The sequence below is a fragment of the Podarcis liolepis genome (genome assembly GCF_965112155.1).
Source record: "Podarcis liolepis genome assembly, chromosome: 8".
In the NCBI taxonomy this organism is placed as follows: domain Eukaryota; kingdom Metazoa; phylum Chordata; class Lepidosauria; order Squamata; family Lacertidae; genus Podarcis; species Podarcis liolepis.
Window position 1 is genome coordinate 24,201,331 of NC_139560.1, and position 12,861 is coordinate 24,214,191.

Below are 12,861 nucleotides of genomic sequence, written 5' to 3' on the forward strand. Positions count from 1 at the left end.
GATGCGGCACCGCGGAGCCCCGCTCGGCTGCCCGGGAGGGTTGGAGGGGGCAGGGTCCTTTCTCCCCACCCCACCGCGCTGTATTTGTTTTCGAGGGAGCTGCCAGGCCCGCAGCCTCGTCTTGGGCGGTGTAAAGTCCCTGTCTCAAACCGGGCAAATCGCCGCCCGCGTTCAAAGTCTAAGCAAGGGCGCTATCTCAGGCAATCTGTAGAGAAGAGCTGATTATTGCTTCTGAGGCTCGATTGCCAATAAGTTACTAATAAATAACTTCAGGGTTTAGGATTCTGAAGCCTTTCCCAGCCCATCACCCGTCCTGCCGTTTCTCTTTCTCTCAAAGCTTTGCATGGGGAATCGTAGGAGAGGAAATATATAGGTAAACGTGCTAACGTTTTAAGGAAAGATACCCGGGCTTGCTTGCTTTTTTTGCATTACAGATTTAATGCAGCCTGGCCCTATGCGTGCCATTCATACCATAAATTTAACGCCTCCCCCCAAAAAAGAATCATGGGAACTGTAGTTTAGCCCCTCACAGGGCTACAAAGCCCAGCACCCTTAAAAACTACAGTCCCCAGAATTCTTTGGGGTGTACTTTAAATGTTCTGTGCGTATGCATGCTTGTAAAATGTCTTCTCAAGTAAAGAAATGGCAGTTCTGCAGCATTTTCCCCTGTATATTTGCTCAATAAGGCTTAGTGCCCAATATGCACCTTTAAATCCATTACCTATCAGTAAATCCTATATAACACAAGTGAACTTACTCAAGAGGAGTCATGTCTTGAGGTGTACTATTAAACTGATCTTGAGGTCCAACTGTTCTTAGTAATAGTTCACTTCTGAATAAACATGCAAAGAATTGCACCATTAAAACACTTGAAAATGTAGATCCCTTTTACAAATCTACAGACAATATTTAGAAATCAAAACCTTTCTTACAAAAAAAAGAAACCAAACAATCCAGCTTAAGTAGAAACACCATTTACCTTTCAGTTACCGTACTCTGCTGATTTTTAACTGACACGAAAAGAAGGACTGAATAAACACTGTCCGTGGAATCATTAATTATCAAACGTGAGAGAGTTGGGGGAAAAACTGGTTTACTTTGCAATACACTTTTTAAAAATATTTTTTCACTCTCGTTGTCCTTGTTACCAATGTGCATTTGGTAAGACAAAAAAAAAAAAGGAAGTACACAAACACACATGACGCCACAGTTTCTGTACAGAGCTCTAAAATGAGCTGCGATGTTATTATCTACAAGAGGTGCTCTTGGGCCGAGGAAAGCAGCTTGGGGCTGCTGTCACTTCCCCTGTGCTGCCCACCCCAGCTGCTTTTGGCAGGAGCCAAGGGTGAGAGGATGGGGCCCTGCGTACATCTGTCCACATGTGCATGGGCTTAAAGATTTCTCTACAGTTCAAGTCCTTTGAGCCAGAGTTAGCTCCCTGTGGAGGGTTCTAGAAGTCCTGCCGCGGGGTGTGAGTTAGACTGTGCCTCCGCAGATCACAGTTTCGCCTGAACACTTTGCCGCACTGCTCACAGTTGTAGGGCTTGATGTCTGTATGGGTGAGAAGGTGAGTTTTCAGGTTACTTCTTTGATTAAAGGTTCTTCCACATGTGGGGCATTTGTGTGGAGATTCCTGTTCAGATTTGAAGCAAGCAAAGGATTAAACCCTTTACAAACTACCTGGTTTACTGAGTTTCTCAAAACTTCTCTCGTTATATGCACACACCCTCCCCAGTTTCGTTACCCTTCAAAACACCAATGCCATAGCGGGAAATAAATCTTCACAAATCCTAAGTGCCCCTTCTCAGGCCTAAATGCCATGGAAGTGGTTTCCACATAAGGCTGCAATTCTAGGCACATTTAAATGGGCAGTAAACACCACAGAAAACAATGTTTACTTCTTAGTTGTTGTTTTTAAAAAAGAACAAATTAAACCCAAAACAGGATTAGGCCGTATGTGCATTTGTAGCCTGATCCTACGTGTGTTTACTTAGAGGTAAATCCTATGGCATTCAGTGGGATTTACTCCAAAGTAAATATCCATAAGTTTGAAGATGTCCTGAAAGTAAGGTGAGGATCCTAGCATGCTTGCTGCCCAGTCGTAAGCACATTTAACTGGAAGTAAGTCCCCAAAAATAAAATAGAGAACTTGTCAGGGATAGTACATATAAGCTTGGATTGGACCAGGGAGATGTGGGTTCATATTCTTCTTCGGCCAGAAAGCTCACCAGGTGAACTTCTGCCAATCCCCTATATCTCTAGGTAACCTACTGCACAAGGTTGTTATGAAGATAAAAATAAACAAAGAGGGAGGAAACAAGTATGCTTAGGAGTTCAGCCCTACTTGAAGACAAGTTCTACTGAAATTATTAACAGTTTACTTCCCAGTAAATGCATTGGGGGGGGGCAGGGATAGCTCATGTATCTGCTGTAGGTACAAGATCACAATTCTTTGCAGCCTGATCCTTATAGACATTTAGTCGGAAGTCAGTCCAGCTGAGCTCACTGGAACTAACTCCCCGGTAAGTGTGCTTAAGATTACAGCCTTAACAGCACGGATATATCTTCTTGCCTGTCAAGGACAATCCTCACTTCATCACATTTCCCCATCTCTAGGATCTACTGAAAAATGCTTCTTGCTAATCCACCCAGCTTCCCAGGGATACTTGCATCATCTCTATCAGTGAAAAGCTTTCCACAAAGCAAGTCTTTTTTAATCTGAGCTGTTAAAAACAGAGCATACATTTCATCTGGTTCAGAAGTGCCAGACTTCCCAATGAATCTTTTCCAGCTATGGAATATGCAAGTCTTAAATGAACTGATGTTCAAGCCAACACACGTTTACTCAGAATAAAATCCTGTTAAATTCAATGTGACTTACTCTCAAGTAATTGTGCATTGGATCACAACCATAAACAACTTGTGCAGGCTTCTTTAATCCTTCTAAGATCCCAGTGTGCTTATTTTCTTTACCATAAAGAATGAGTCAAGACAATTTACACCCCCCAAAAATGAATTAAATGACTCTGAACAACTGAAATAAAAGTTCAGACTGTGTCATATTTTCTGCACAATGAAGCAAAGTGGAGGTCAGTAGTGGATAAATTATCTGATTTAAATACCATCAACACTACTCCTCTGGTACAGTTACATGTCTTTACTTATTCATAATGAATATTGCTATGTATAAAGAGTTGAAACAGAATTAAGATAAAAATAAACTGTCTAAAGAAATATGGATCTAACCTTACCTGCATGTGTAAAGTTTTATGAACTGCTAGAGTCCTGGACTGGCAAAATCCTTTCCCACATTCCTGACATTTGAACGGTTTTTCTTTGGAATGGATATACCTAAAAGCCAATACAGGCATTTGGAATCAGTATGTGTAGACACAGAAAGAGCCATAACAGTTAGCAGTAGTCTCTATGTAGCTCAAGTATCTGGGGGGAAATTATACTAATGGGACAATGCTATAAATGTTGACTCAGAAGTAAGTCTTACTGAGGTCAATGACGCTTGCTTCCAGGTAAGGGTACAGAGTTGTAGACTAAGCCTAACTCAACACTGAAATCTACTTTTCCAATTTTCTTTTCGTAGTTTTTTTCCGCAGCCACTTGACAGTAGTTTCTCCAAAGGGCTTCATTGCCCTTTTCTGCTAACAAATTAAGGAGACAATCCTAAACACACTTACTACAGTGTATGTTCTACTGAGAACAGTGGAACTTAATTCTGAGTAGCAATGCACAAAAGTATGCAATCTTTCACATGCATGCACTGGGACTTGCTTTCAGGTGAACGTGTAAAGGCTGTGCTCCCACTTGTTCCAGCTGAGGTCAGCTGGAATTTTGCCTTACTAAGTTTATAGACCCCCACAGGATCTGGCCCACAGTTCATTACCATTTGATGGGATGAGAAAAGGCAGAAAGCCCTTGAGCTTCTCAGAGCAAGCAACAGAGGAAAAGGGCCATTTGTACATTGTTACAAACACATTGTAAATGTTGTTTCTCTGGCATGTATGGGACAGAAAAGAACAAACATCCCATTAGTGTTAGGAAATATTCATTTCAAGGAACATACTGCCTTCTCTCTGCCCCTCCCCTTCGAGTTTTGATCCACATTTGCTAGGCTATAAATCTACTGAATTTTTTCTGCAGCTTCCTTAATGGACTTCTATCGAATGCTATTTCTACAGAGGCAAAGTAGTTTGTTGTTGCTTTTTTGCTGGGATACCAAGCCTTTATCAAATCCTACAGACTAGAAAAGAAAGCAAAAGGGGAAAGATTGGAAAGCCCATCGGGAGGTACAGATGAGATGCAGAGCCCTGGAAATAAGTGTCATGAAAGCCAACCACCTTGAAGCTACTCCTCACCCTCAGTTGGGCCCACTGAAGTGGAAGATGACTTGCTTCTGATCAATGTCACTTGCTTCTATGCAAATCAACCCAACACTCCCAGTCCCAACCTTGTTCCCTTGGAAATAAATCCTACCGGCGCCCCTCCTACGTATTGAGAACTGCACTGTTAGTTAGGTCAGCATACTAATAACACCAACCACCTCCCTATTGCATACAGGAGGCTGAGAAACAGACCTTTCTCCTCTAGTGGGTTCTCTAAGTGGGTTTAGGGGAAAACTGGAGCCCAGGACTTGCTGGTTGGCACCTCAACCCACAGCTGTCAACGTTTCCCTTTTTTAAAGGGAAATTTCCTTATTCCGAATAGGATTCCTCGCAAGGAAAGGGAAAAGTTGATAGCTATGCGGCTCAACCTCAGAACCACCACTAGGCCATCCATCATAAGGCTTAATTTCCAAGGGAAATGGAGGGTCGGGGAGTGGCTGGATCCTGCACGGCATAACCCTTTTCTCCAAAGAGGCTGGAGCGAGGGCAGTAGCCCAACAGTCCCCCTTCTGCATCTCCAGCGGAGCTGACCTGTGGTCGCGGAGGTGGTCCTGCCTCCGGAAGGCCTTGTGGCAGATGTCGCACGTGTAGGGCCGCTCGTCCGTGTGGGTCCTCTCGTGGATGAGCAGGTTGTAGGACTTGGTGAAGTGGCGCCCGCAGAACTTGCAGATGAACTCCTTCTTGGTCTTGGAAGGCAGCCTGCCGCGCGCCGGCTTCCGGTCCGGGGAGAGCTTGCCCAGCGCCGCCGACAGGGGGCCGCTCAGCTTGGCCAGCTCGCCGTGCGCCGCCGCCGCGGCCTGGTGCGCCTTGGGCGGGTCCTCCTGCGTGGCCGCCGCCGCCAGGTTGGCGAAGTCAAAGCGCGGCCGCTCCTTGCGCAGCGCCGGCAGGACGTGCGCGATGGCGGCCGCCTGCTTGGGGTGGAAGAGGTGCGTGGCGAAGGGCAGCGCCGGGAAGGGGAAGCGCTCCACCAGGCCCTGCGCCGCCGCCATCTCGCTCAGCGCCGAGCAGCGGCTGATCTCGGCCGGGCCGCCGCCTCCGGCCGTGGCGGCGGCCGCGGCGTAGCAGCCCAGCGTCCAGTGGTTCATGTGCATCGTGTGCACGGCGCTCAGGCCGTACAGGCCTTGCAGGTGGTCCACGGCGGCCGGGAAGGTGTTGACGGCCTGGAGGAAGGAGTAGTTGGTCAGCTGCAGAGACGGGTGCAGCGGGATCGGCGCCGGCAGCGCCTTGCTCCCCATCGTCCCAGCGGCCGGGCCTGGCCGTGGAGGGCCGGAGGCGACCCGCGGCTCCTCGGGGCACGCGCACGGGCGCAGGTCCTGAGCAGGGACAGAGGAAGGGAGGGGAACAGAAACAAAACAAGAGGCAGGTTATTGCAAGGGCAGCGTCTACACGTGGATTTGACAAGAGGGGCCCTGGTTTTAATACAGTTTCAGGCCCCTTAAGACAGTAGAATTAAACAACATTCACAGCAATAATAATGCGCAACCAGGATAAATAATTAGGGGACCCGAATGAGAGCGCTGTCGTTGGAGCGGCGAATAATTCAGACTCCGAATTGATCTCGCTGGTGAAGCAGGCCCCAAACCGGCGAAATCATATACTGTATAAAGTTCAGAAATGCAAGCAAAGTTGGGAGGGAATGGCATTACCTGGAAGAGGCCAACGCAAATAAAATATCACCTGAAAATATCAAATAGCAATTAAGCTCACGGATCCCTGCAACACGCACACTCCGCAATTCGTTTATGCAGAGTGACTCCTTCCAATATCGTAGATGGGTCAAGAAATCAAAGCCGCGTTCCCTGGCAAGGGCTGCGTCTGCGGGCAAGGTCACGAGGACTAGGATCTTTGAAAAGGACGGCGGCGGGGGGATCCCAGATCCAGCATTTCATCGACTTCTTCAGAACGCCCCCTCTGAATGCGAGTTGTACTGATGGCCGAACTGACTACAAAGTCCATATTTTTGAAATGACCCAGGAGGAAGGCGATGTGCCGGCCACTTAACGCTCGAAGCGGGTGTCCTGCAAGGCTCAGGACAGGAGCCGTTTGGAAGCGGGGGCTGCTTTGGTGTGCGGTTTCTGCGTCCTTGCCATAGCGCACACAGTGGTGGTGTAAGCAGGGAAGTTCGCGCGCCCTTACAAGCGAGCTACTGACTCCCGTCCAACATGAGCGAGCTTCACAAATAGATTTTTTTAAAGGCGTTTGGCTGCGATCCTGCTTGTTCGAATGGACTTTTTATGCGCCTAGGTGGGGAGCAGGAGGCTCTTTAAGAGCTCATGATGTCTGAAGAAGCGATAAGTCATGTCAGGGGCTTGCGGGGGAGGGGGCGGAGAGGGGAAAGTGATAAATACTCGCTGATTCCCTCGCTTCACAGGGAAATATGTGCGAGCACAGTGCATCTAACATGGCTCCCAACTCATTTAACCAGTGAAAACGGAGGGGCCCCCGATCCCAAACACATTACACGAGAGTAAGGCTCAGTTGGGTCGATTTAACTTCCTTCCACCATGCGAAGGGCACACTAGGTCCAACCGGCACGTTGGCAGCTGCTTTGAATTTGGCTGTATTCTGGATCACAGCTACCTACTACCAGCAATCCATTGGGAAGCTGGCCTCGGTTGTAAGACTGAACGAAGAAGCCGATACCCCATCTTGAAACACTTCCAAACGCGCGCAGCCCGATCCAGTGCATTTCCCACGAAAGGATCCTATTATGTAATAAATAGGGGTCTCATTGACTACATGGGGGCTTGCTCTCAAGAAAGCAACTCCACCTACGGGTAAGGCCGATGACCTGGCCCATGCTTTCATGGAAGAGAAATCCGGTTCAAATTAATGGACGTGACTTCCGAGGAAACATAGGTGGAGGGCTCCTTTGCCTTGGCGGAGGTTGCTTTTAAGCAGGTGGACCCAGGATCGCAGCCTGGGCCTCGAACTGGCGCACTTGCCCGAGACACCCATCATCTCAGGAGGGCAAAGGGGATAGAAAACGCCAACCGATCAGGGCCGGCCGGTGCTGAATGAAAGGGCGAGAACAATTACAACGCGCTTCTCACGTTTCTTTCGTCGCATCTACAGATTATATTGGGGGGGAGGGTCAGCGCCTGGGATCCTCCTCGCCATTGGAAGTCGGTTCCACCGGCTCCGTCGGAAGTGTCCACGAGGTTTCAATGGCGAGGCCCTGAACTGGTATAGGGCCTTTTCCCAGGCCCTGGAACTCGTCGGCTGAGGTTGGCCTGGCGGGGTTAAGTCAGGGGGAGGGGAGCAGAGGGGTCTCCATGGGCGGGGAAGCAAAGGTCCGACGCGGGAGGCGAGGAAAGGCGGGGGCGTTTGGAGAGGAGGGGCTGGTGGCTCTCGGCGGTGGGGCTGCCCGCCTTGGCCCTCCCCGGTGCTGCTGCTGCGCTTATTTTTCTTCCCTCAGCGACAACTCATTAATCAAGATAATTGAAAGAGAGAAAAGCAACACTTCCCCCGTCGCCCCTCGACGCCAAGCGCTCCAGGCTCGGAATACCCCCTCTCCCTCCTCCTCCTCTCTCGCAGATCCCTTTCAGCTGGCCAAGGCGCCACCCAAGAGGGACACCCCCAGGGTCTCTCCCAGACGGCCTTCAGGGAAAGGCGAGTAGTAGCTGGGTGCTTTTCTGCAAGGGGAAACACCCGCCCCCTCCATTGGGAGTCCTTAGGAGGAGCCACCTCGCTCGGGGACGGTTTTCTGCGACAGGCAAGCGCCACAGAGCGCTGCCCCGAGGATCTCCCACATGGGATTCAGCTCGCAGGCTTCCAGCAGGCAGCCGGACCTTAATCTGGGGTCGAGGTTATTTTGGGGGGATGCGTTAGCCCCGCAGAAGTAGCATTGGCAAGCGCTGCCCTGCTCGCTGGAGGAGGCGGGCGAGGCTTACTCTTTCGCCCCCCGCCCTTCTCTCAGAGAGCACTGCAGTTTCGCGGCCATTCCTGCCCCAGGATCTTGGCTGCTCTTCCTTGCTCCGCTTTCTTATTGCATTTGGAACGTCCCTGCAGCCTCCCGAAAGGAGTGTGGGAAATGTGATACTTCGAGAAAAATAAAAGCGGCCCTAAAATCCAATTGGGAGTTAAGCATTTAAACGGGCTTCTGGGACGGGCTGGGCTCGGCCACATCTGTTAGTCCCGCTCGCTCTCACAAGGCAATTTTCGAAAGAAAAGAAATAAAGCCTTCAGATGCTCCTTTCTAGGCATCCCCAGATACTTTCCTCTAAAAAACACAATAATAATAATCCGGTTGGAAGATGCTCACAAGAGCTTAAACGAGCTTTATTTCAAATGCCTGGTCGGAAAAAAGCTACCGGTTCTCTATCCCCGAATTGCGCCTTGCGACCCATTAACAAGCCCGGGACGGGAAGTGGAAATAATCTGATTTCCCCCACCCCTTCTTTAAAGGCATCGTCTTTTGGTTTTGTATTTCAAAAAATAGAGGACCGTGAGGCTGGGTTATTAGTCTGCAGGGGTAACCAGCACTCCTAGGCGCAAAAGGCTTCATTGATTTCTCCAATGGCAGCCGTAGGCCTCTGCACCGCCAGTTTGCAAAGAGGGAAGGAGGAGGAGAGACCATCAGGGTCTTATACGTGTGCCAACGTAAAGCACACTTGATCGTGCATTATCTTCCTCTTTTGCATCAACATCTGATGGGCCAAAGGGGCCGAAGTGCCCTGGTTGCCTTCGGCCCGGTTTCCCACTCGCGCCCGGGCCGAGCAGAGCTTTGCTTCTTGTGGTTGGTGGGGCGACGGACCATTTCTAAATTAATGCAGCGCTAAAAAGGGGTAGCAAAAAAACCAAAACAAAACACGAAGCCTCTTCCTCGCCTCTGGTATGCGACCCGAGTGCGCAGGGAAGGGAGTTAATGAGAGGTGTGTGACAGTCAGAGGGTTTCACTCAGCCCGTTCAACCGAAACTATTAACTCCCGTTCCCCCCCGACGACTTTCCCACCACTCATCACTTTCCCTTTTGCAAATAAATAAATAAATGCACAAATCATGGCGCCCACACCACCCCCACCCGCTCGACACTGCAACGCGACCGCACAAGGGCTGGCTATCCTGATAAGAGACATCGCCACGCAGAGATGGGAAGCAAAAAGGAAAGAGGTTCGTTTACTTTTTCCTGCTGGAGTTCCCATCGTGCCAGGGTCAAGGGGCTTCCAGACTTACTCAAGGGGGTCCTTTCCTAACGAGGGGGAGGGGATCCCCTCTCCATCTGGGCTGGACTGTTTGATTTAGATAAAACATCATGCAGCAGGATCTTTACACAAAAAATTGAAATGTACGCTTGACAAAAAAAAAAAGATGTTTTCTCGGAGATTAAAAAGGGGGGGGACACACCCAGAAAGCACGTGATTTTTTAATTTAAAAAAACTCTTTCTGTTCTGTATTAAAATAGCTGTAATGCATAGCACCAAAGTACTAGTATTATGCCTAGGTATTTATATTTCAGATGTGCAGCTTTTACACGCCCACGACGCAATTTGTCCCCAAACACTTTCACCGCACACATTTTCTAGAAGTCCTGCGGATTTCGATGGTCCTTGTTTCCAAGCAAATGTGCTCAGGATAGAGCCTCCAATTTCGTTTTGGCATTTTCCTTCCAAAGCAGCTTGAAAATTTGAGTCGGTTTAAATGATTCACTCACAGATCCTAAAAACACATCCATCAGAAACTTAAGTGCTACTGATCTAATTAGAGTTTACTTCCTGCTGCTGTGCTGCTTAACACACATTAAGTGCAACAATCCCAATGAATCAAGCGAGAGTTACTTTTAATGTTAACCTGTTTTAAGACCGAGGGCCAGAACTCGGGGATTAGGCCGCTCACATAAAAATCCAGTTATGGTTTATTTTATATTAATTGTTCTCAACAAAGTTGAGGGTTTTTTGTTTAACACCGACATTTTCGTTTCTGATTAAAGGCATATGATGAAAAAATACGTCACTTTTCGAATATAATTTTAGTTTTTTATTTAAAAAAAGCAAATATATTCAGAGCCTCCCATTGCAAGAAAAAAAAGACAATTCGATTAATGTTTATTTGGAAGTAGGTTCCATTTATTTCAGCACAGTCTTAACCACTGCTACTCAGAAATGAGTTCTGTTGAATTCAATGGGGCTTGTTTCTGGTTAAACCACTGCACCTTCATTCCCTAGTAAGAGTTAATGCAAGTATGATCTTTAGGCGTACATTTTATAAATTTACGTGGAAAATAGTGGCACAGGTTTTAGGAGAGCCTACTCATTTACATGGGATCGCCTCTCTACAACAAGATTTTGCACACGTTTGCTCTTTGATTCAATGGGATATCCATTACAGATTTTTTTATTTAAAAAATGCTAAAGTTTACTTTCAAAACCACGTGTTTAAGTTGTGTAATATTCACACCGATCTTGTTTTTGCTTCAGTACAACCCAAAGGTGGTGTCTTTTTAAAATAAGACATATCAGAATTTCTCTACCTGCTGTATCCATACTGATGTAATTATTTGACCCTGCATAAAACAGTATTTCACAGAATCGAATGAAAACAAGGCGTAGGACTGCACCCCGAACAACGTTAGATAGAGACTTTACTGCCCTCTGAGCCATCTTGCAGGCTGCAGTCCTATATTCACAACCTTCCTTCCACGGAAAGCAAGCAGCGCGGTACAAAGTAAATACGTTTAGATGCCAAACTTGACAATGAGAAAGTGTGGGGGGTGGGATGGGGGTTGAAATTAGGCCAGAAAGTGCAGTGTTTTCCTTTGAGAGCCCACTGGTAGTCAGGGTGCGAATCAAACACGGATGTTATTTAGACACACTGTCACTTCCCTTTCCACTCCGAATCCTTAATTTAATTAAGGCCAGTGTCTGCAGAAACAAGAGTCTTCCCGGCGTGATCTTTGGCTGGCTCTGCCTTGCATTTTCAAGGGCTTCCGACGGCTAAGGACTTGAAAGGAGCTTTTGCTTGGATGTCAGAGGGAAATAAATAACCGCTCTTGGTGGGAGAAGGCTAAGAACACGCCGAGGGTCTCAGCTATCAGGTAGGCAAACGCCGGCTGAAGTTGGGGGAAAGTATCCCTGCCAGATCCCACAGATTTGTATTTGCTTATCCTCGCCAAAACCAAGACCTCCGTCCCGCTCCGGCGTTCCCAAAGGCTATCAAGAAGAGGAAAGGAAATCTTTCGCCCAAGATTTGTTGAACCAGCAATGCAACTTCACCTGGCTTTCCTGGAAGCCTTTGGAGTGCGAACTTTCTAAGGGGGGGGGGTCTGGAGGCCCTTGCACTTGCCCGGAGCTTTATGGAGCGCGCAGAACACAGCCGGCTCTGTGCACCGAAAGACAGGTCTGCCCCTGTTCTGGTGTGAGCCGCCGGGATTCAAATCGAAAGTAAAGGCGAGGAGCTGCTCGCTCCTCCTCGGCGAGAGACCGAGCTGGCTGACAAAGCCCTCTGCGGCCAGCCCGAGCTCTACACGCGCGCTAACTCGGAAGGAAGTCTCCCTGCGCTCAGCGAGCCTTACTCCCATGTAAAACGCGCAAAGGATCCTAACAGTCACATTACTAAGGGCAAGAAGGTTCTGGTTGTTGTGGAAGCCCGTTCCTGGACGGTTCCGAGGGCAATTCTCCGGGTTGGGGTTCCCTGCGGAGCTTAGAATCGGGTCCTTCCCCTGTTCTGCCCCGCTAAAGCCCCTTCCTGCCCAGATCCTTCACTTCCCACCCGCAGGTGCCCCGTTTCCAAGCAGGGCGACCATTCCGGAGCTGTCACTCTACTACCTACCTCCCACTTGCCAATTTCTTCCGACGGGGCCTCCGCCTCGTCCCCGGACCCACGTCCTCCCGGCGCTCCTCAGGCCAGCAAGTGCCTTGGCGGCGTCATTAGATCCACTCGGGAGAGGAGCTCGCTCAGTGGAGCCGTCGAGTCCCGGGGGCTCCGGGCATGTTCCGAGGGGCGGCTTCCGAGGAGTCAGAGGGGCGGCTCCAGGAGGCCTCCGGCCCGGGCTTTCAGGCTCCTCCGTCGGCTGGGAGGCGGCGAGTCAAGTGCCGGCATAGAGCTTCCCCGGGAGCCCCGTCCTGCCTTCGGCTCCGGCGGAGCTCGGCGCGAGTCTGGACCTCCCCCTCGCGGGTCCATCGCATTTCAGCGCTCGCCGCGGCGCGGGCTCTGTCCCCGCCCGCAGTCCCTCCCCGAGCCCCAGCAATTCGAACGCTCGCCGCCCCAGCGTTCGAAGCCACGCCCCCCTCCGAACGCTCGAGAGGTTGCGAACGTTCCGAGGGCCGCCCCTCGAAGCCCCGCCTCCCTGTTCCACCACCACCACTGTTTACTTCTGTTTGGATAGCAACTTGGCTTTAAAGGGGCAGAGCTCCTTTCTCTCCCCCTGCACCCCCCCCCCGCTCCACACTTTCGCTCCCCACCCCCAACGTTACCTAAGGTGACTTTTTCCCCTTTGAGAAAACACGATCAGTGCATAAATCAAGAT

General features: G+C 49.5%; 1 protein-coding gene across 2 annotated transcripts; it reads right to left on the bottom strand.

Annotated features, from left to right (window-relative positions):
• Positions 1-1,076: 1,076 nt before the first annotated feature.
• Positions 1,077-12,608, bottom strand: OSR2 (odd-skipped related transciption factor 2). Of its 2 annotated transcripts, none has more exons than XM_083518192.1 (4): positions 12,165-12,608; positions 4,929-5,710; positions 3,252-3,351; positions 1,077-1,551 (listed from the first exon to the last, which is right to left on the bottom strand). In XM_083518192.1, the coding sequence occupies exons 2-4, from the start codon at positions 5,630-5,632 to the stop codon at positions 1,477-1,479; spliced, it is 879 nt and encodes a 292-aa protein (XP_083374318.1). In that variant the 5' UTR covers positions 5,633-5,710; positions 12,165-12,608; the 3' UTR covers positions 1,077-1,476. The 2 variants fall into 2 exon arrangements, with proteins under 2 accessions (XP_083374318.1, XP_083374317.1); XM_083518191.1 differs by having other exon boundaries at positions 1,077-1,633; positions 12,165-12,584.
• Between the last annotated feature and the right edge of the window lie 253 nt (positions 12,609-12,861).